This window comes from Pogoniulus pusillus, chromosome 11, assembly GCF_015220805.1.
Source record: "Pogoniulus pusillus isolate bPogPus1 chromosome 11, bPogPus1.pri, whole genome shotgun sequence".
Taxonomy (NCBI): domain Eukaryota; kingdom Metazoa; phylum Chordata; class Aves; order Piciformes; family Lybiidae; genus Pogoniulus; species Pogoniulus pusillus.
This window is the reverse complement of record NC_087274.1, coordinates 8,466,404-8,489,626: the sequence shown is the minus strand read 5'-3', so window position 1 is coordinate 8,489,626 and position 23,223 is coordinate 8,466,404. Positions and strand designations below refer to the sequence as shown.

General features: G+C 44.6%; 2 protein-coding genes across 6 annotated transcripts in view; one reads left to right on the top strand and one right to left on the bottom strand.

Annotated features, from left to right (window-relative positions):
* The window catches only part of TBCD (tubulin folding cofactor D), a 126,382-nt gene extending 107,799 nt beyond the window's left edge, over nt 1-18,583 (top strand). For both annotated transcript variants that reach the window (XM_064150861.1, XM_064150862.1), the window contains 7 exons: nt 3,575-3,696; nt 4,626-4,703; nt 11,207-11,296; nt 12,214-12,301; nt 14,045-14,154; nt 16,933-17,017; nt 18,142-18,583. In XM_064150861.1, the coding sequence (XP_064006931.1) occupies nt 3,575-3,696; nt 4,626-4,703; nt 11,207-11,296; nt 12,214-12,301; nt 14,045-14,154; nt 16,933-17,017; nt 18,142-18,153 (585 nt within the window). In that variant the 3' untranslated portion in view covers nt 18,154-18,583. The remainder of the gene's footprint in view (nt 1-3,574; nt 3,697-4,625; nt 4,704-11,206; nt 11,297-12,213; nt 12,302-14,044; nt 14,155-16,932; nt 17,018-18,141) is intronic.
* The window catches only part of B3GNTL1 (UDP-GlcNAc:betaGal beta-1,3-N-acetylglucosaminyltransferase like 1), a 124,107-nt gene continuing 115,998 nt past the window's right edge, over nt 15,115-23,223 (bottom strand). The window contains exons 12-14 of one of the 4 annotated variants that reach the window (XR_010303960.1): nt 20,036-20,123; nt 17,812-17,915; nt 15,115-17,295 (exon numbers count right to left, since the gene is read on the bottom strand). Coding sequence is in view for 3 of the 4 variants with exons in the window: in XM_064150867.1 (XP_064006937.1) it covers nt 20,977-21,180 (204 nt within the window). In the remaining variant the exon portion in view is untranslated. Of the gene's footprint in view, nt 17,296-17,454; nt 17,916-20,035; nt 21,181-23,223 lie in introns of those variants that run through there. The other 3 variants (XM_064150868.1, XM_064150869.1, XM_064150867.1) reach the window with 3 other exon arrangements.

Below are 23,223 nucleotides of genomic sequence, written 5' to 3'. Positions count from 1 at the left end.
TCTTCCAGGCCAGGACCAGGCTGCCAACATCAGCTGCCAATGACCTCTAACTGTTGGAGCAGCCACTTCCAAAACTATCTGATGAATGCTTATGTGTGTTAAAGCATGTTTGGCTTTAAGGAACAGGCCTTAAATCTCTTTTTGAGGGGGGTGGGGATTGACAATCCTTGAGCTAAAAAGCAGCAGAGAATAATTCCCGGTGTTCTTTCTCTAAAGGATAGCAAAATAGTGTGAATTTTCATTTTTCTAGTTCTCATCAGATGTCTCTGACCTGAGTCTTAAGAGTTACTGGCTTCAGAAGAGTTTAAAGGAGTGTTGCAAGTCAAACAAGGGGGACAAGGTTTCACTTGTGCTAAAATTTGAATGATCCTTAATTTTTTCTATGGTTACTGGGAGGGCAGGTTGCTGCCACTTCGGTGCTGGAAATTTGCCAGGATTAGAGGTGATCCAATGCCAGTGTTATTTATTAAGCTTAACACAGTTTCTTCTGTACATGTTAGGGCAATGTTCTGTCTCTGTGAGCAGGTCTTGCTCTCTCAAAATGCCTCTGTGAAATACTGAGCCTTTAGCAACTACCTGTACATCCAGATTCATCCAGGATCTGTGGTGCATTTTAGATGCAGAAGACTGAAGGTTGTTAAGATACTCTGAGGACACTACTTAGGTGGGATACTGGAACCAGTAGGGTATTTGAGGCTACAGCATCTTCAGTGTGTGCTCTTCCCTTCTTGTCATGCCCCACTGGCTTTTTTTGTCAGGTCTGTCCAAGGTGGTACTGCAGAGAGTCAGAACCCTTCTGTGAATGGGGCATCTCTGCAGCTGACAAGTAGCCGAGATTGTGTTGGCTCTCTTGCAAACTGCATGCCTGAGCCACCTTTATTTTGGCTGTGTCAGTCCCACTTGTTGCCTCAAGATTCTGTTCAGAAGTACTGAACTCCAGGTTTGCCACAAGCTGATTAGGAAACAATTTCATGAGGGTTTATGCAGACACCTTACTTATACACTGTGCACCTGTCCAGAGCTGTAGCTGCCTCCTGCCCTTGCTGCAGCTGCACTTCCTCATACTTTTCCCTTGGTTCAGGAGGTAAAATCCTTAGGAATTAATTTTATCATCAGATGAATAGGTCCCTTTGAACACTCTTTGCCTTATCATGTATTGCCTATCACCGAAGTGTCTACTATTAGCTTAAATGATGGGAGAGTCAAGCTTGGCAAACCCTGGGTTTACTATGTTTAATAAGAGCAAGGTCGTTCTCAGGCCTCCTTTTAAATTCTTATCCATAGTTGTCCCAGTTCCAACCCATTAACCTCCTAATTTCCTTTCCCAGTCATTGTGAAACCCCAGGGAAAGGTAAATGTCACACATTTGATACAGTGTGAATTGTGTTCTGCATAGATGAGGGAGAAATGTGGCCATGCTCTTCCCTGCAAAGACTCGTGAGCAGTTGCAGTCATAGCTCAGATGTTGTCCTCAGGTTATCTGGGAAAGAGGAGCAGTGACCTGACGAGGAAATAAGCATTTTATCTTCTTGTGTTGGAGTTTCCTCCAGTAAAGCTCCTATAGTCTGTGCTGTTTGGAAAATGTCCCATTTTTAAATCTCCCAAGCAGTTTTATGGTGCTTTACCCACACCTGGACTTTTGCAGTGTTTAATTACTTGCTGATGAAGAAATGCTGCTTTGATTATACAGCAGCTCTGATTCTCCTGCTACTATTTCTTGGGTTTGCACAGCTTTGTAACGTCTTACGTGCAGCTAGGCTTGCCCCTTTGTTTCGTGCCCATTCTTGCCTTGTCAGTCGTTTGAATCTGCAGGAAGAGCCTTGAGTAGCTCCAGCTTTCTTCAGAAAACGATGAGAGACCTCTGTTTTAAGATCCATTCCTGAGTTCTGACTTAGGTTTAACCTTTCTTCTGCTTATAAATGAGCTCTGCTTTTGCAAGGTATAAAGACACAATATTTCTTCTTCATTTTAATGGTTTTAAAGGCACAGATTGTTTTAAAGGGTAGTACACAGCAATTAATCAGGTTTTAACTGTACAGGAAATCTCTGTTCCTTACAGTTGTATATCCTTAAAGACCTTTCAGGGTAAGGGTAGAGTTTTATACTCAGCACACAGGGAAATGACCCAGCACTGCTTTTGGCATAAGAAACAAGCATGCTGGGTTCAGAGCAGCATTTCAGTTCAGTTTAATACAGGTTGACTTTTACTAATGCCTCAGCAATTTTTATCATCTTGAAATTAAAGTAACTGAATCTTTTCTTGAAATTGCTTGACCTTTCTCAGGTAAGTATTTCTGCTTCTGCACTGCCCAGGATGTTTTTGCTCTAGAACAGCTTGTTAAATAACAGGCTGTGCAACTTGCCAGGGAGTGTGGATTGTTATGCTGTGCTCACCACCTGACACTGAAGGTGGTGAGACACTGACACCGGTTGTCCAGAGTCATGTTGTCTGGGGCTCTGAGCAACCTGATCTAGTTGAAGACGTCCCTGCTGACTGAAGTGGACTTGGAAGATGTGACCTTTAAAGGTTCCTTTCAGCCCAAACCGTTCATTGTTCTGTGGTTATGTTTATTCTTGATGATTTCCTTTGTGGTAATTTCTGTAACGACAAAAAAAAAAACAGAAAAGCCTCAAATTTTTCTTCTCATCCTTAGGGGAAGTCAATTAATACTTTCAAAGAGTTCCTGGAAACTCAAGTTCCTACCTCTCCCAGAAACAGAAAATCTTGATGTTAGCAGCAGTGTTCATACCGCCTGTTTTAGTCTTTGTCCTGGCTGCCTGAGGGCATGGATCCCACAGAAAATGGGGATCCCACAGAGACTCTGCCTTCTCCCCTCTTGTGCTGCAGGTCCAGGAGAGGATAACCCAGCCTGACATGTCCCAGCTCCAGAGAGCTGGGACAATGACAGCAGGGAGCTGCTGAGGCTGCACAGTGATATGGAAGGAGTTGGTGTGACCCAAATGGGCTGATGCCAACTGAGCCTGGAACCTAAGCACTGACACCTCCATCTGCTGTCTTTCTCAATGAGCTGACTGGCAGCCAAAGCAAGAGTCATTATTGCTGAGTTGGTTTTCATTTTTAACCTGAGTTTACTGCTGCTTTGTGTGTCCTGCACCATATGCCCAAAAGCTTGTCTGCATCCTTCAGCTGTGCAGCTTGTTGCATAAATATTGCCTCTTGAACTCCCTGTGTACTCCTTAACTTTCAGAGCCATAACACTATTATGATTTGAAGCCAAGCAGGATAATAGTAGTGGTTTGGGGATGTTTTATTTCAGAGAAAGGAAATAATGAACCTTTAATGTGGTCTCCTTTTTTCCTACAATGACAAAACTTAAAAAGGGGAAAAAGACCAAACCCAATCTTTCCTTGAAACAAGGTTGATGGAAATAACCCAGCCCCTTCCCTGGCAAATGTTGTCACTGAACTTAGCCACTCAGCTTCTGCTGGAAGAGCTTGTGCACACTGTGGTGTGCACCTGGGTAGTGGAGGGCAAGGTTCGGCTTTTGGCGTGTGTTGGTGTTGCAGCTGGGTTTATCCCCTGTGTCTTCACATGAGGTTCCTTCTGTTGTAGCTCAGATACTCTGCTCAGAGCCTGTTTGACTACATGAAGAAAATCCAGTGTGATTCCAGTGCCATGGAGAGCTTTTGTGAGACGCTGCTGAAGGTCTTTGAGGACAACCTGCGGAACGACCGGTAACAGTTTGAACAGAGCAGCGTTTGAAGCCAGACATGTGGCACATCTCTGCTGCTGTGCCTGAGCCATCTGCATTTGGTTCAGTACCTCTGTTAGGTAGAGCAGTACCCTTGGTAAAACACAAAGGAATGGTGGTGGAACAGATGCGGTGCTGAAAGCCATGGTTTAACACCAGGCTTAGTAGAGTTAGAGGATGGACTCAATGATCTTAAAGGTCTTTTCCAGCCAAAATGATTCTACCTGGCACTTAGAGTAGTTTGATGTTGTGCACAGTGTGATAAGCACCAGATTTTCTAGGGAAGGTTGTGTGTTGCTGCACACTGTTCAGTGCAATCCAGGTCCTGCATTTTCACAAATAAAGTATCATTTTCTTGTGAGGATTCCTCTTTAAAGGTGACTCATTCTGCATAATGAGGTTAATTTCTCTCACAGCCTCACTTGTCAAACGTGCAAAATAGCAAATACTCCCTAGGGGAAGAAACTCTACCATTCTTAATAGAATTTTCTGGTTTGTTTTTATTTTCTCTTTTATCTCTTGAGCTGTGGCTGTAGTTATTTGAGCAGTTCATGTGATTGTCACCTGTAGTTGTGATACATTTTGTGAAAGACATTGCTTATATACAAGAAAATAAATTCATATTTTCCACTACTGGTAATTGTGTTTTCAGAAGCCTGCAAGTTTAAACCAGGCATGTTGTTAATGAGGTTTTTTGTCCTCTTGGCTGTAACAGAGAGGCCCCCTCCCAGCCAATGAGGGGAATTTAGCCAGCACACAGAAGTTACCAAGCAACCCTGCTCTGGGTAAATCAGAGTTCCAATTTAAATGTGTAGGTAGATAGGAAGTTTCTTTCTTGGCTTCTCCTTAGAAACAGTGTCTATATGTTTGCCAGGAGGTGTATTTATATTGTTAACTCTTTTCTTTCATCAGGGTGTCTGTGCCTCTCCTGACGATGCTGGACCAGATGCTGGCAAATGGCTGCTTCGAGATATTTACCATGCAAGAGAAGTAAGTCACTGAAAGTCTGTTTTGTTTGTTTTCCACACTGCAGCACTCTTACCCTGACTGCTGCTGCTGCATGTTGTGCTAGATGTGGGTGCATAGGACTCCGAAGTGTGAGTGTGTATGGATATGGTGTTTTAATGTCCTGAAGGGGGGCAGCTGTGACAGGTTCTGGGCCAGACAGCCTTGAAAGGGTCTGAGTAAGGTCTTCAACACTCCTGTCAGTCTAGGAAAAGTGGTTACTGGTTCGTTGTTTTACAACCAGTACGTTAATCAAACTCACTTTGCCTGTTTCTCCTGGCAGTCCTGGGCCAGTATCGGATCCTTCAGCATCTCTCCTTTGCTAGCTTCCTAGCCTGCTTTTTCCATGTTCCTCATTGTGCTATCAGCCTTTAGCAATGACAGTGTCCTTTTGTGATGCTGCCTGCAAGGTAGCACTTCCAAAACCTGCTGCTTTTGGAGAGCTGAATATCACCAGAGAAGTTAATTAAGGCTCTGATAAGAGTATAAAAGGCACAACTCAGTTTTTCCACACCAAGTTCTGAACTAAATAGTTTCCAGAAGATTGGAATGGATAAACATGAGTAAGATATTCCAATGTGAAATCACATTTTTCTGCACATGTTTCAGAAGGGAATGATTTTAATCTCAATAACACTAAAATATATTCCACAGATGCTCTCAAGCAGCATCTTGGCACAGCTGCAGGTATTTGCAGACTTGTACAACGTGTATCCCAGCGAGCACATGTAGTGCATTTGGAATCTGTTGGTTCAGGAATTGCTCACAGAAGATAAATTGGAAAAGCTTTCATCACTCTAGAAGTTTTAATGGCATCTACTCTTGTTTTGGAGGCTCCATTTGGATAATCTCTCATAAATCAAATTTGGCAGTCCCTTCTTAAATGGGAATTTAAAATTAATTAGATGCAGATGGAATGAATATTACTTCTTTGCTTTGGTGATCACACCAGTGACTGGGGACTTCCACACAGGCTCCAGTCTTCCCTGCTGAGGAAGATGATAGATTGTGGGTGGAAACCCTGGGTACAGCCTCTCCCCCATGTCATAGGTCAGTAAACAGCCAGCCTGTGGTACCATCACTGTTTGCTGGGTGGGACTCCAACTGAATCCTGTGGTGCTGTTGTAATGCTTTATTAAAAAGGCCTGAAATCGAATCCAGGGGCATTATGCAGAGGGGGGAGAAAGACTTTGTAAGCTGATCCACTTCGATGATGAAAACAAAAGAAGTAGTAATTATGAAGCCCCATGACAATGGACTGGAATAGTGGCATGAAGCACAAGAACTTGTTATGCTAAAGCTCAGGAGGGGCAGAGCTCCAGAAGGCTTGAAGACAGCTTGGAAGAGACAGTTTAGTTCTTGCATGTGACAGACTTTTGGTAATAGAGGTGCTTTATGGTCAAGAGGTAATGGTGAATGAGGTGTGTGCTTCGTGGAGAGCCAAGAGAGCCTGAGGTCCAGGGCTGGGCTGTGCTCTGGGAGCCTGTGTGCAGAGCCTGAGGAGCCCAGGACTCTGCTTGGTGTAACATTTGCATTTTCTTACCTTGTTATGTGTCCTTAGGGTGTGGTTAGGGACAGATAAACACTGATCCTGGCTCTGGGACTTGCCCACCCACACTCTTGGATGCCACCTACTCCTTTTTGCATAGATGAAGTGTGTGACTCTGGGCCTGGTTTCCTCAGTGGGACTGTCTGTTCCCTCTTGAAAGTGTAATGCCATAAAAATCTATCAGCACACTGCAGAGTGAGCCTGAACTCTGCTCAGTGCCATGAAAAGGCCATGTGTGCACGTGGCTTCAGGTACTTCACACAGCATGTGCCAGCAGTAAGAGGGGATGAGGTGTGTGGTTGGTTTTAGAGCAGTCTTGCTGCTGGTAAGCAGTCTTCCCTGTGGATTCTTCTGCTGTGAACCTCCTGCTTGTCATCTCTGTTGTGTCATCTCTCTGCTTGTCATCTAGTTTTCATTCACTGGAAGCTGGGAATGCAACCTCAGCATTTCTCGGGGTGCTTGGCTCCCATTTCATCTCCTTCCCTCCTTTTTTATTACACTGTGGAGTTTTAAGAAGGGAACTTGGGTTGTAGAATGCCTGGCATCAGGATTATGCCTACACCAGCTGTCACGTTGAAAAAGTATTGCCAAATGCATTTTGAAGTTGTGCACTATCCTGGAGCTTTTCCCTCCCTCCCTAATAAAACATTAGCACTCTAGAGTAGGTAATATCCTTCATTTAAACAGGATTAGTAGCTGGTGGCAGCTGAGTTACACAGTGAACGGTGAGTTTCACACAGCTCTGTGCTCCTGTTAAAGGAAATTGCCACATGGTGTCACTCCTGCCCTGCAGAGGTGTAACTGCCATGGGTCCTCCTGCCTCTGCACACCATAAAGCTCATAAAGTTCTGAATAGGCAGCTCGACGTTTCTGGGGTAGTTCTGTGGATGAGTTTCTGTGCTTGGGAACTCTGTGGAGGGCTGATCTCATGTGGTCTTGGGAGGGGAGGCAATGGGAACTACTGGGTGTTTCTCCTCCACTATGATATTACAAATGCTTGTGCTGGAAGTGAAATTTATTTGTCACATGTGGATCAATTCTCTGCCAGGGCCCTGCTGAACCTGCCAGCAGGGAAGTGAAGTGTAGAGTAAAGATCTGTCCATTGGGGTTTGAAAGGAATCAGCTCTAGCATCACAGGGGTAATCAAAATGCTCTGTCAGAGGCAGCTTTTCTTTGTTGTGCTTGGCTTAGTTTGGCTCTGTAATATAAGCAGAAAAGCTCTACCTGCCATTTTTCAGGCCAGCACTTCATCCTCATCTGATGGTGGCATAAACCTGCATGTCCAGCATGAGAGCTTCCCTTCCCTTAACTGGCAGGAGTGGTTTGTATTGCCATGTGATGAATGGCAGTAAAGAACTGTTCCAGGTTAAAAATATCCCTCACCCAGTAAAACCCAGCTTGAGGTAGTTTCTGGATCTCTTCTGCTGTGTGCTTACAAGTTGAGCCAAAATAAGGAGGGAGGTGGCAGGGGAAACTGGGGAGAAAACCATTTCTGCTGGAAATTGTGCAGGTGTTTGCTGGTCTTTGTGGAACTGCAGAGTCATTCACCTGCTTCCTCCCACCCCAAACAGGGTGGCAGTTTTCAGCTGAAATGTCATTCCTCCCCTGCGGGGACACAACCTGAAACCTCCTGGTTTCATCTCTGTGCAGTGAGTTTGTGGAGCTGTATTCATCATAGTGTAGGGAATGTTAATTGATCAGAGACTGCTGGAGGCAAGGGGCAACGTGCTCGAAACAGAGCTGTCATGAGGAAGGGGGAGCACACTGGGCTTCCCTGAAGCAGGGCTACTCTTCAAAGACAGTGGTAACTGTCAGCTTCCTGCTGGGATACAGAGGGGAGAATAAAAGAAAGTGCACTGGAGCCACTTGCAAAACTGGCTGTGGAGCATGATTTTCTGGTTATGGCTCCTGTGACTGCAGCAGTCATTCTGCTGCCTCCTGAGGGAATGATCACCAGAGATGCTCAGCCTGCCAAGAGCCTGGGCAGATCTGGTTCCTTAGAAAGTACAGGAAGGTCAGGCTGATACCCAGTGCTTTGTGTAGCCTTTGAAGGATGTTTCAGGATCTAAGGCTTTCTGGAACAGTTAATTAGAGTGGTGTTTCTCTTCCCTGTGTGTCTCTCTTTTACAAACACAGCAGAAACATTCATGCACTCTGTGTGTGTAGTATCTCTCTGCTGGTCTTAGTGTTTTAAGGTGCTCTGTGCCCTGCACTGATCTCTAGCTAATGATTTCTATGCCTTACATACTCCTATAAAGCATTATCTTTGTGGCCTGCTCTAACAGTTGCGTATCTCACTTGTGTTGGGGGACTACAGAGCTGGACCCAGCAGAGCAGAGGGGCAAAATCTTCTCCTTCCACCTGCTGCCCACGCAGCTGGGGATGTAGCCCAGGATGTTTCTGGCTTCTGGGCTGTGAGTGCAGATCACTGGCTCATGTTGAGCTTCTCAGCACCCCTAGGCCCTTCTCCTCAGGACTGCTCTCTACCTGTTCTTCACCCAGCCTCTATTTCTGCCTGGGAGTGCCCCAGCCCAGGTGTAGGTCCTTGCACTTGGCTTTACTGAGCTTCCTGCGGCTGACATTGGCATGGCCCTCCAGCCTCCCAAGGTCCCTGTGGCTGGCACCCCTGTGAATCACACTGCTGTTGTGTGAAGAGCCTGGCCGTGGCTGTTGGCCGTTCCACAGCCACCCCAGGTGATGTCAGCTGAGCTGCTGACACCAAGTTCACCTTTCAGAGGAAGAAGCCCACACCTCCGTGGTACTGCGTGTGCCCAATTTACCTAATGTAAAGAATTTAGACTGATTCCTTTTCCCCAGAGGCTGAGGCTGTTTCTGCTGGCACTGAGCCCACACAGGAGAAGGAATTTTCTCAATTTCCTTTAAAGAGTCGAGGCTATTTGAGTCATTTGAGATCACACACAGGTTAGGTTTAGTTATTGCAAACCTGGAGCTGGCAAACGACAAGAAAGGAAAGTGCATCTGTTTTAAACACAAAATGCTGCTCACAAGGTGAGGTGTAGTAAATTTGTTCCAGATGCTCTTGTTCCAATTGGTCTCTTTGTTGCTCCACTTCTCAGCGATGACCCTGTTGTTCAAACAGTTCAACTCTCACCTAATTCACTCTGTTGCTGTTGCTCTCTGCTGAAAGCCAGGCACAGGAATTGTAATCTTTGTGTAATTGGGGGTAGGAGGAGGAGAAATTCCACCAAGGTAAGAAAACCCACAGCTCCTCTTCATGTAACGTTAAGACAGCAGATACACTCTTCTGTCCTCTAACACAGCCAAACCAGTGTCTGGAGACACAGACTCATTCTGTCCTAAGTGCTCTGGAAACAGAGTGCTGGTGTCACTGCAGGTAAGGGGTGGCCTCAGACTCTGAGGTTTCTTGTTCTGTATATTTCTTAAAATCTCATTTATGGAAAATAGCTGCACAGAAATAACCAAAGTCAGCTTCCCTAGAAAGTAGAATAAATAAAATATTGCTTAATGATTGCTTCATTTTGCAAAGGTTTCTCATTCCTGTGATGTGAAGGTGGAATGGGAATATTTGAATTCAACCCTCCCCAGACTCTCTAGTCTTGAAAGCTACTCTCAGCTCTGAAAGTGACTTAGGAAGCCTCAATGTGAGCACTGAAACCTGGTGGTTTAATTTACTCTCTCGGTGTGGTTTTCTGGACAGCACTGAGACAGCCACAGATCACACCATTTAGCTTCATGCTTGCAGGGTTGGTTGTTCAGCCTTTTTAACCAGGTCACTGTGTCTCAGTAAGTTAAGAATTTGTTTTAAAATCATTAAAACCCACTAAGCCTCGTCTGGAAAGCTGTGTGTAACAAGGTGCATTAACTTAACAAAACATCTTGTCGCTCCTATAAACATCTCCTGCTAAATGTTTCTGGTTTTCAGCAGATTAAACTCTGCAGCTTTTTCCAGTAGTTTTTATCCACAGCTTTGAACCACGGCAGCAGAAAACGAAGCATTTTTGCATCCTGCTTTACATACATAATGCAGTGAGGTTTCCAAAATACGTGGTCTAGAGGTAATTGTGTTTGCTAGACAAATATGAAATAGTTTCTTTTGCATTCGTGGCACTCCAGCTTTGAGTGGTGCCAGTAAAAGATTAAATAATTTGTACTGGGATAAAAGCAATATTCCCTCTTTTCGTCTCCTTAATAGCTCCTTGGAATATACCAACAATACTTGTGTTTGTGTGAGTGTCTGGGAAAGAGCCTGAGACTCAGGTTTCCCAGACTGCGTAGAAAAGGCAAAGAATCTGCTAAATGTATTTGAAGATGGCTTCTTGACTCCTGCACCGAGAGAGCTGTAAGCCCTCTGTTTAATTACGTTGTCTGGAATAGCTAAAGGAATTTGGGCTGTGAAATGGTGCAGCATTTCACAGAGGGTCAGGGGATGGAAGGGACCTCAAAAGATCATCTGGTCCAACCCCTCTGCCAGAGCAAGATCAACAAGAACATTCATCCTCTTTTACGTAAAGTTTGGTTGAAGACCTTGGGGAGTGACCAAGCACTGCAACCATACACAGACTAAACAGATTTTGTTTGGTTATGGAATACATTACATCTTTGACAAGGTATTTCTGCTGGTGCCATGCTTTGTTGTGACACAAGCTGTAGCTAAGCTGCTGGCGTGCATCTGCAGAATCAGTCTGGGTAAAGGTAGTTCAGGCTTCAGTGTACAGCTAGCAGCAACATTAATGATTAATACAAATTTCTTCCCTGTTAAAAGCAAACCAACCAGTAACGTGGTGGCCAAACTCGCCTGCCTGTAGCAAAGGTCCACCTACCACTGGCTGTGCTCTTCTGGAAGAAGCATGTAGTGGTCTGCCTTGTTCTCCTTCAAATGTTTATTTGGCATCTCTGCAATTGTTAATGTGTTTGGAAATCTGCTGAAATCTGCTCTTTTTTTTTGTTCACTTTCCAGCCATCCCTTTCCCATGAAGCTATTTACCCTTTGCAAAGAAGAGATCAAAAGGTCCAAAGACATCCGGAAGCTTCGCTCCAGCATAGGAGTGTGAGTTGATAAAAGTTTTCTCTGCTCACAGAAAGGGAAGAAAATGTAACAGCCAGGGCTGGTCCATGTGGAATGGAAATGGCAAATGCAGACAAACACCTGCACTAGGAGGTTTGTGCCCTTCTGGGTGGCTGGGGTGAAGGCATGAAGGATCTGATAAAATGTGAGTACTTGCAAAATGTTGTTGATACTCCCAAAGATGCAGTGGGTCACTTGCCCAGTGCTTGTGGAGAGCTTGACTCAGTGCCAGTGCAAAATGGCTGTAATTGATTAGACCTCAGGTGTGAAATAAGAAGAGCTGGAAACATCTGCAAAATTGTCTGGCTGGAGGTAAAACTCCTCAGTTCAGATATCAGAGGTGGCAAAATAGAACTGCACCAGCCAGGACAGACAGTATTGGGTGAGGAGAGGAGGAGAAGGAAGGCAAGGAGTGCAGAGTTGAAGGAAAGGCCATTGGTAGAAGCCTGGCAGAATTATGTAGGTAGCACTGCTAAGCAATGATTTTATTGCCTTACAGTTAATTCCTTTAGTGGTAGCATTTTCAGAGTGCAGGAAAGCCTAAAAGCAAGTGTGGGCTCATGTTCCCAGGTTGTCCTTGTCTCTGACCCGCATCACGTCTCACAGCCTCGCTTTGCTTTTGTCGGCTCACTCGTGGTTCTTGGCTCCCGGACTCTGGTGCCAGTCGGCAGCTTTCAATCCATATTTGTGTTGGCACAGATGTGTGGCATCCCGGGAACTTGCCAGGGGTTCTGTCCCTTCCCTCTGTTTGCTTTCTCACAGCACTTAAAACTGAGATTTCCTGGGGGCAGTGACACTTCCTCTCCCACCCTTTTTTGTGATACACCTCTTCAATCTGACCCTCAAAGCACACTCCTGCAGTTACAGCACAGGCTTTGGTGGTTCCTTTTGTTTTCTAGGTTTTGTGGCCTGATTCAGTTTGAAGGAGACATGAGAGAGAAAGTTCTGTTTCAGTTGTTCCTCCTCCTTTGCCATCCCTTTCCTGTAGTAAGTATTGAAGACATTGCACGGTAGCAAATGTAGTATTTAAGGTACAAGGGAAAAATAAGGTGCCGAGCCTTGCAGCAGTGTTCTTTTGTCAGGTATTAATGTACAGAGTAGGTTTTGGTTCTCATGGGTCTGGTGCCTGCCATGCTGCTGCCTGAAACAGGCAACTGGATACTTGCAGCATACCTGGCTGCTCCATATACTGCTCCTCCACCTTCTGTCCAAATGAGGTGCTTAAGTCGTTTTTCACACAGCCCCCAGCAGATCTGTTCAGCAGTTAGTGCTTGAAGGCCCCAGCTGGATAAATCACTGTTTATGACGCTCTCAACAGTAACAGCACAGTAGTAGTTCTGATTCAAGAACAAGTATTTGTTCTTGTTTTCAGGTGTGACAGAAGCCTGTGCAATGTGTCAGGTGTTCACCTTTTTTCATGTAACTTCCTGAGGCAAGACACAAAGCCTGAGTTACTACTCTAGATGCTGTAATGTTATCATAATCCTTTGAAAGTTTTGTTGATTTCAGTTTTCAGAGAGGGGCTGTGTTCACAGTACAGAGCTGGGAGCCTTGACTTAGAGCGGTGACAGCCAAACATGGACCACAGCTGTGTGCTGTGGTGGTCAGTGCAAGGCTTTCACCTTGGAACCCTGCAGCTAAGTGAGGAAACAGCCCCTGAGCTGCAGCTATGGTCAGGGCTGCAGGAGAAACAAAGCAAAGGCACACAAAAAGCATGCAATACCCATGAGGTCTTGAAGTGGTTTGAGGACGCACTGAACAGCTGGTGTCTGGCCAGTGCAGACCAGCATTCGTCACTCTAACATTGATTAATTTTGCCAATTACTTCTTGGGAAGGTTCAAATTGTAAGGTGGTGCTCAGCAAAGGTCAGGTTTTTCAGTCCAGCTGTCCCCACGTTGTCTGGACTTGCTACATGAGCCATCTTTTGTAGGAAGGGCACAGTGTAAGAACCCAAGAGAGATCATTTCAATTTCATGGGGTTTTGGGATTTTACATCATAAGAGTTTTGTTTTTTACAAATGGGTCGATTGGATTTGGCACTTGTATTCCAGAAGTACTCCTACAATTTCTTTGCCTTCCTTTGCTTATCACCAGGCTTTCCTGGAATAAAAACCCAAGCAAGCAGAGTTTGGTTTTGTTGAAGTTTTGCCACCATTCATTCACTGCTTTCCTCTGCAGGGTCCTTCAGAAAGCAGCCTTTCCCTCTAGCTCACTCCAGCATCTCTGGGAAAATACCTACAAATTAACTGCTTCTGGGAACTGGAGTGCAAAAGCTGACATTGCTCCCATCATCATCCACTTCCCACCAGTCTTTCCCACTCTTGCAATCTCGAGATCTCCCCAGGAGATGTGTTTTGTGAGCCCACAGCCACCAAAGTTAGAGCCAGATTTTGGCTCAGTAACTTGATGTCCAGAAATGCTGCAGTCTGGCCAGTCTCAGATATTTGAATTCAGTCCCTGTGAGGGACAGAGCAGTGGCTGCCTTACTCTGGCACATTGCAAGAGCTGAGTGCAAGCACACTGACAGCATGGCCACAGCCTGTCAAGGAGTAGTATGAATTTCCTTGAGGTGCAGAAATTCAGCCCCTCCTTGCTGCAGATCAATGTCAGAGGCATGTCAGGACAGTGCAGAAAGTGACTGTCAACATGAGGAAGCAGTGAGGGCACTGGGCAGTTCCACTGCAGGCTCCTGCATACTTTACTGAAGCTTCCTCTGCTCTTGCCCACAGGTCCGGAAAACCACAGCCAGTCAAGTTTATGAAATGCTGATAACCTACAGTGACATCACTGATCCTGCCATCATAGATGAGGTCATGGCCATCCTCAGTGATACCAACTGGTAAGTGACTTTGCTGCCAGATAGTGACAAGAGCTGAAGTAATGTCTGTACCTTTGGATTTAAGAAAAAGTCGATGCCTTTGAAAGCTGATGGCAAAGGAAGCCATAAGAAGTGATGCCCTGGTTTCAGCTGGTTTCTTCTGAAGAACTCTTTCCTGTGCTGTCCCTCTGGAAGTGGGATATATAAAGTCACCCTTAGATCAAGTAAAATATCCATAGTTTGCTAATGTAAAAAGGGAGGAGATCTTGGAAGTTCTCCATGAAGCAGAGAGTGACTGAGCTGTGCTAACAGTCAAACTTCAATTGCATAGACAGTTTCTTGGCATTGATGAGCCCTGGCAGGATTTGGGGAAAGGAAGGATCTCTGCAAGCTGGGAAACAACAGAATTAGCAGAACAGCTCAAATCTCCCATGAAATGTAATTACTCAAAATGCTGCAAATGTTGTGTTCAAGCAAATATTTTGCATTGGAACAGTTTAGCTGTTTCCCAACACATAGTTGCATGGGTTATGTTTAATTCAACTCGTGTAGTCCCTACTGTTACCTGCAACATCAGCTGCTTCCAAGGGCAGGGAACGAGGCTCCTGTTCTTTAGGAGCAGGAGTCATCAAAGCAGAAAAGTCTCTTTCAGGAGCAGGAGTCATCAAAGCAGAAAAGTCTCTTTCAGGAGCACAAGGGTTCAGTCTTCATCTTTGATGTGACAGGAGGAGGGAATACTCACCATAATTTCAGCACTGTTTTTATCCCCTTCCTCCAAATTTCAGCCTTGTACATAAGTCACCTGGAAAAGTTTATGAACAACTACGTGCCTCAGGGTCTTGAGGAAACAGAGTTCTGAGGTATTCACTTACTAGTTTTGCTGCCACCTTGGATGTTTTTTCTTGTTACAAGTGATGCTCCTGGGCTAATCCAACACTGCCTCAGAGAGTACCCAAAGTTAATGCATGAGAATAGACAGGATATAAAAAAATACTTTACTGTAATAACTAAAGAAAGTAACATTTCCTGGAAATAAAATTAACCCAGATATGTTCAGAGAACAAATGTACCTTGGGGTTATAGTTTACATATTTTCAGACTGTATCCTCACATACCAGAACTTCTATTTAGTTTCTAGTTTATTTCTGTGCTTGAGCTTAAATAACTTGATATTTGGGAAAAGAAGCCCAAGTTTGCCATTGTGAGGGGTGGCTGCTACTGGCTTTATGAATTTTCCAGTACAAAAACAGAGTGACAGGCTGAGATTGGAAGAATTGGTTATCAACGCTTCCGCCTGGCTAACTGCATTTGCATGCTTAGTGCTGTGTTCAGTGTGACTCAGGCCTGGCTTATGAAATGGAACTGAAGAACAGGCTTGCTCAGAGGTTACATAAAGAATGTTAGCAGAAACAATTGAGGAGGATTACATTACTGCTGTCACCAAGGGATGTTTACAATACCGAAATCAGGAGTGGTGCACACCAAACAGCTCCAGAAGCAGCAGACACAGCAGCTATTGTCATCAGTGGGTTACTAAAGGAGAGCAAAAAGCTTCCTAAAAGACCCTTCAGAAAGCCACGTACTCAGTTTAAGTATTTACTGGTGTGTTTAAGGTGTGACTGGCTGGCTAGTCTGTCTCACTGTAGGGCTTGCTCTCAGTTCCCCCTTTGCAGGATGCCCACTACACTAAGGTTAAGAATGAAATGCCAGTTTACTTAAACCCTAACTGCGTTACCTTGGTAGATTTGAACTGTTTACAGAAGAAGAGATTTCAAGTCATTGCTGAGTGCCAGGGAGAGCTGCTTGTTGTCCTCAGTGCTAAAACCAGCACAGGCAATTTCAAATTACAAAAAGCATTGCCATCAGGAAGCCAAATGAAGATTAAGGTTTGGGGCAGATGATAATTACTGGCACACTTCTATTTGTTCTGTGTTGGAACAGCAGAGTTTAATCATACAATTGTGTAATTCAGAGTTTTAATTATTGTGTAAATAATTATTTTTGTTAAGTTACAGGAAGGTTTCATCTCCTGACTATGACAAATTGTCCAAGGTGTCAAAAAAAGAGAGAAGCAGTTCAGGTTGTTTTTAACTTTGCTCTTTATGCTGCTTCTCTGTAGCTTTGGACTCCTGCTGTGCCAAAAATTCCAGTTCTAACAGTTCATTTACAGTTTTTACACAAGGAAAGCAAAATAACTGTCCTGAGTTAGTGAGCAGTACTGGTAGCCCCACCACATTCCAGGCAGAGGGGTGGGTTTTTTATGACAAGGACAAGAATGCTGCTTGTATGGATTTTTGGCACTGACACTTTGTGAGGAAATTATCTGATGGACATGCTGCTATTTCAGAAATGTTTAAAATGACTCCCAAGGGTTAAGTTTGGATTTTCTATGTGAGGAGAATGTTTCTTTAGATGTAGAATGTTCTTCAAATCCAGTGATGTGGAAATTATTGATATGAAGTTTTCTGAAGTGAAAAGGAGCTAAGCTGTACCTTTACAGAAAAAAAATTCATGCACTGCTAGTCAAAAGGATTGTGCAGAAGTGTCATTTCTGTGAGAATCCAACATCCCAGAGCAAACAGCTTTGGGCAGGTTACTGGTAGCTGTGCCCTCTGGACGAGCTGCTGTGCATTTGTGCTTCATCTGGCTCAAAATGGTACAGAAGTTCTTAAAATGCAACAGGATAAAAACTGCTGCAGTCTGTAATGTGCATGAGATGGTGCTGGGATAATGACTTGGACAGCAGATGAAGTGTGGAGGTAGCCAGCTCAAACTAAGCAAAGCTGCTTCCTCTCGCAGGGAAGCTGAGCTGCCGGTGGTGCGAGAGAAGCGCAACTGTCTCTGTGACCTCATGAAAGTGCCCAGACCACAGCTAGTGTCTAAGGTAAGGTTTGGAAACGTGCTCCTGAAACCTCCTAATAATCAACTGTTCACCAAACTCACTTCTGTACAGCAGATGCAGTCTTGCAGTGGTTCATGAATGTGCCAGTGTCCCCACAGCTTACCACAGACTATATGGGACTGCTGAAGACTCCTGTCTTAAGTCCTTCCAGTCTGGTTTCTTGACACCATTCAGACTTGGAGCATACCATCTTGCTCAGGCAAGATGCAGAAATGAAATAACAGGGTACAGGTGTTTCAGAAGCTGTTCATCTGCCCTTCCTGGGGAAAGAAAAAAGGGTAAAAACTTCTCAGTCTATTTACAGCAGCAAATTTTTCATTCTTCATTCACCACAGAATGCCTGCCAGGGAAAATGGAAGCTAAAAGATGCTAATGTGTAAGCAGACAGACCACACAAAGATCCAACTTCAGCATAATGCAGATAGTTTGGAGCTGCCCATCTGCTCACAAGTTCACCAGTACAGATTTTTGTGTTTTGGTAACCATTTCTCACAGGTTCCTTTCCTCTCTGTCCGAAGCTGAGGGGGCTGAATTGTTCCTGCTCTAGAGAACATGTGTTCACTTGGCAATTCACAAAGCCAAACCCCCACAGTGGTATTTCAGGTGGAATTGCTACAAAGAGTGGTGCCATGTGAGGTGTGGAAGTTGTGTGCTGAATTTGGACCTTCACCTTTTCCTCCACTTTCAACATAAGCAAATAGTATCACTTCTAGCAGAAGGTTAAGCCTGTGCCTGCCCTGAGAACTGTTGGAGTTCACTCTGAGAGTGATACTCACTGAATGTGAAGGACTGCACAGCTGTCCAGGTGTTCCTACTTAGCAGCCAGTCTGTACTCACATGAGTGCACAACACTCTGCTGCTCTTCAAGAGCTCACAGATCCTGAGAACAGAGGAAGCCAAGCACAACAGTATGAAAAGATGAATGAAGTTAATTCCATACAAAATCAACACTTATCCTTCCTTTAAAACTTGGGCAAATAAAATTTGCTACAGGGTAGTTAACAATTAAGTTGTTCAAAAGGACTGTAAATATTACAGCTCTCCATTTACTTCACTTAATTGGGATACTATAAAGCTCCCTGACCTCTTGTTCTCTCTCCTTGTAGAGCTCAGCATGAGGAGGTTGTAGGCTCTGGTTGCTGTTTTGCAAGCTGAAGCTCTTGGTTCAGGTGCCACTGGGACGTGCAGAGCCTGCACTGCGTCATCCCAACGAGCCAGATCCCCAGCACGAGCCGTCCAGCGCTTCTGAGGAGGAGGAGCAGAGCTTGCGTCTGAGGCTTTGTGCAGGTACACCACGGGAAGGCCACACAGATTCAGCATGCTTTCAGTTTGTAACCCCATTATCTGTAGCCACAAGATGGCAGGTTCTCTGCGTCCTTCTATCACCCCTGACCTGGGTGGTTTTGATGTCAGTGATTTATACCTCTGCCATTCGCCCTCTGCTTGCATTAAACCTGACCTGCTGCATCCATCTCCTAAAAGAATTGTTTTTCAGAGGCAAGAAGGGCAGCATTTAGTGACAATAAAATCTTCCTGAACACAAAGAAACTCTGTGGGTAAGTTTCTCATTCTTATATCCCAGCTGAACCAAAAAATCCAGCTTTCACTTCAGCTGTAGTCAAAGCCTCATGTAGAGCTCTTTATAGAACTAATTCAAGCAGATGCTTTTTGTGGTAAGCTAGCTTTCAGGGACTGAAGCTTGTTTTCCCCTCCCCCAGAAGAAGAGAGGTGAATCAATATTTCATGCAGCTGCTCAGAACTGAGACCGTTTCTCATTGACCTTCAAATGAAATGGCTGTAACAGCTCTTTTTAATAAACCCAATGTGGTGGAGAGGACAAATGGCACAGGCAACATGATAATCTAATTACACTCTATTACTCCATGGTATCCCAAACCAGCACAGTGGCTCACTCTGTGTGCAGTGATACATGAACAGACATAGAGACAGATACCTATCAAAAGGTGAAAGGAAGGAAAAATTGGGGGAGAGGAGTGTCTCTCCCCAACTGCCTCTCTGTGAGGTACATGCCATGAGCTGCAGCAATCTGCTGTATCTCCAAACCTACAACCTGCCTCAGAGATTCTTTTGCTGTTTTAAGAAGGTAACTGTAAATTACGTTATTCAGTATGTCTTAGATACAGCTGCACCCTGGCCTGGCTGACAAAATTCAGCCTGCATCAGTGTTCTTCACTAACTCTAAACCAAACAGAGCTCAGCTACCATACTGTGCAGATGCACATACCTCAGGGGCTGCTTCCAGGCATGACTGCAGAAGACACTCCCCTGTCCCAAGGCCCCCACAATGTTCCACTGTCAGTACCATGGAAGCTTCTAGTACATTCCTGAACCGTCCTGGTTTTGTGGAGCTGCACCTCCTGCACCCTGCCACTAGACAGATAGGAGTTGTGTGGCAAAGCCTGGTCATTCCAAAAGACCTGAGATGGTCCTGTGAAGACTGTGAGCAGCTGTGCATGTGATCATCTGGCTGCCAGATGTTCCAGACAGGACTGCACTTCTCACACGGCCCTGAATCAGAGACTGTCACTGCCCACTCTCTGGCCTGCCCAGAGCTTTACCTCTGCCTGGATCAGCTGCTGCTCCTGGAAGCAGGAATGAAGCAGTGGCAGGGAATAGCTGAGGGCCCCAGGCAGTGTTTAACAGAAACCTCTCTTTACACTTTCAGTGCTCACAGGCTTTCCTGGTGCATTTTTAAGGCTTCCCTATGGTAACAGTCCTCTTGTGATCTCATGGTCTGGGTTTGATGGTTATTTAAATGAGAAATACAATTTAACAACCCAACTGGGTTTGGTAAACAGTGAAATGAGCAAATAGCACTGTCTGTGGTGTGAGTAGGGCCTCCTTTAGAAAGGGGTCACTCTGCACAAAGACTAGTTTAGTGAAGCACAACTTACTAATGAATTGTAAGCCCCCAAACACTTTGTTCTTCCTGTGCACAGATGCACAGAGGATAATACAGTTTCAGTATCACTGCCTTACCTTGGCTTTAGTTGAAGTGGTAATAATCAATCCCTTCCTTCAAGTTCAGCATGCTCAGGTTTGTTTCAAATGCTCCACCTGTCAAATCCTGTGAGAGAAGAAACCCAAGAATTTGATCAGCTGGCCAAACTCATTTCAGACTCTAACAGGCATTGGGTAATTTGGTTGGTTTTAGACCACAGAAGAAAGTCCTATTTGTAGAACTAAAGATCAATAAACCAAGGGTCAGAAATGGTTTCCATTCAAAAATTTGGTGTGTTTTGAAAAATCAGTGTTGAAATTAATGGGAGAGGGGATGTTGGATCACTCCTCCTACTGAGCTATAGCACACCAGGGCTACAGTAAGTGAAGTGCAGCTCACAGCCAGCTGTTGGCACAGGCTGCTTCCTCATGCAGGCATGTTCCAGACTGCACCAAAAGTTAGACAAAATTGTGATTTTTTTTTTCTACATGATGAACAACGATTAACTTGGCTGATGAAACAAACCTTTCATCAAGCAGATGACATCTTCTGCATAGCTAAAGGTGTTTCCTTTTGAGCCCCAGTCAATGTTACCTTCATAGGAACTTGGTAGGTGTGCTCCATGGAGGCCATTACGTCATTAAGAAAACAGCAGCTTCAGCATTTCTGCACATTTCTGCTTTGGTCTTCCTGGAGTCCTTAATTCTACTGATCTTCAGGGATGTCATCAACTAAAATAATGACTTAAACTTGACAGTACTACAGGAGGTAGGTAGAGATGAGCAGTGTTCTTGTGGCTGGCCCACAGCAGCAACATCAAAGGTTTAAAACTGCACAACAGAGCTGCAAGTGTTCAGGAGAGGAAGTTACAGAACCGGAGTCCAGCTGAAGCTGTGGAATTCATGGAGGTGGAACACCGGGCTTTGGCTAGAACAACTGGCTTCAAACAATTGCTCTGGGATCTCTAATGAACCTGAGTTCAGTAACTAAGCTTTGTGTCCCACATGGAGGGCTGCACATCCAGCTTCCCAGCTCGCCTTGGATCCATCAGCAGAACTGCTTGTAAACTGCTCACAGTGTTTAGGTGTTGCTTGGAAGCCCTCCAGTCAAGGAACACTGCCATCTCAATCAGCAGGGAGCAGAACAGCAAAACAAGCTGACCTGCCTCCTTGCATTGTTCCTGCTGGAATTAAATAGGAAAGGAAGGACTGCAGAAGTGCATTTCAGACTCTGCCCAAACCTGTGCCCGGTGCCTCAGGATCAGATCAATGCCCCTTCTGCTCTCTAGTTCTCACCTGCCTGCCCTGTTCTTCTGTTTGCACCAGCAGTGCCAACAAAGACAATGTCATCGGATCCAGAACTTCTACAAAGTACAACCAGCCATAAAATTCTTAATTGAGCTCTGATGTTTACTGACCATGAAAAAACAGCAATAGCTAAAGAATAATTTGGAGAAGGGCAGGGAGGGGCCCATGGCAGCTCTTTGACAAGGGTCCCACTTACCTGAGGGAACCAATTTCTTATCAGAGCAATAAAGCCCTAACTGTGAAAGATGTTTTTTTTACCTCTTGAACTCAAGAACACTTGATGGAATTCAGTGCTTTCAAGGACTGGGTCTGGTTTTGAAATTCAGTTAAGATCCCAGACTGTCACTTGTCCATCTGCACAATGCACCTCTCACAGCAGCAGGGAATTCTGCTCAGAAATGCATGCCCTGATTACAACCTTTAGCCTCTGCTAATGATTTCATCAACTCAAGATTTCACAAGTTAGGACACAAGGTCTGAAGCAGTTCTGTTTACCTTGCTGAAAAATCGACCTCTCTTAAAGAAGCATTAAAAACCTTTTTTTTTATATATAATATAAAAAGAGCCCAGCTGTTAAGTGAGAGAGTTAAAACCAAATCTTTCATTCCCAGAGCGTGATACCAAGGTAAGAGAACACGGCAGGCATTTACAGTACTGACTTAAGAGTAAATTTACTGACAACTTTGTACAATCAAACCAGTTTAATCACCAAGACAGAAAACTAAAAACCCCTTTCATTTAAAGTGCTTGGCAGCCCTGCCAAAGCAGGGCACAATGCATCATTCCTAAGCGTTTTGCTTTTGCTTCCAAGCAAGAGAAAATGCACAGAGCAGACCCTCAGGTGAAGTGGTGCTGCTGGCTGCTGTTAAAGCTGAGGTAAAGCCATAGTTTTATTCTCTCCAACAATCAAACACAAAGAGAGCAGAATTTCAGCCACAGCCCTTTGTGAAGCCCTTTTAGAATGATTTTATACTTTAACAAAAGCAACACCAGTGAAGGAAGAATGGCCTGAGAAAATATACAAGCAAACACTGTTCCAAGCCCATGGCCAGCAAAGTCATTTCTTGCAAACAACCCACTTGATAAACATCTCTGATCTTCAAATTATCCTCTAAGAGCTCCATGTGAACATGCAGGTTTTGTCTGTATCAAAACTAAAAATCATCTCCTACCATGAACAGTAAGAGAAAATTAAGGCCCCAGGATACTTTCTTCTTCAGAAGGAAAGTTGATAAACTGTTGGTAAATAATCTATCTGAATTCAGAAGCCTGGGATGTCAATTTGTCAGTGACAGTGACTTCTAAGAAGTTAGCCAAGAGGACCTGCAGCTAACTGCCTGAGGAAGCTTCCAACAGTTCCAGGTAAGATGGAGCTAGGTTGTAGCTGCTGCACATGCAGCTGTCCACACGTTCTCTGGGGCTTTTGTATGTTTGCTCACTGTACAACCTGACATGGAGCTGGGTGAAACTTCTTGTCCTAAATAGCTTGAAAATACAGGTCACTGTAACCTGAATTCAGGAGTTTTGTTCTCCTCTCCCCCATTATGCACAGGGACAGCAGCCTCTGCAGAGAATTTTGTGTCTCAAATGTATTAGTTGCCTGGGACTGCAACTTGTAACAGCAACAGCTCTTGCACAGTTTCATTTGCTACATCTGGGTGAATGGCACCAGAGCGGAAGCAATAACTAGAGCAAGAAAAGACACTTCAAGGCTGTTACAGTATTTTATGTACCTATCTCCTTCCCCTACTTTGTCCACTGATCCCTTTTTGAAAAATCACACTGGAAGAAGAAACGTAGGAAAGGTGACTAAAGAAGAGCAAGTGGAAAGGTGTGAGTTTAGCTGTCCCTTTCAGATCTGGGCTGCACAGAAAGCAAGGCAAACAACTTTGAAATGCAGCAAAGCCTTACTCATCGTA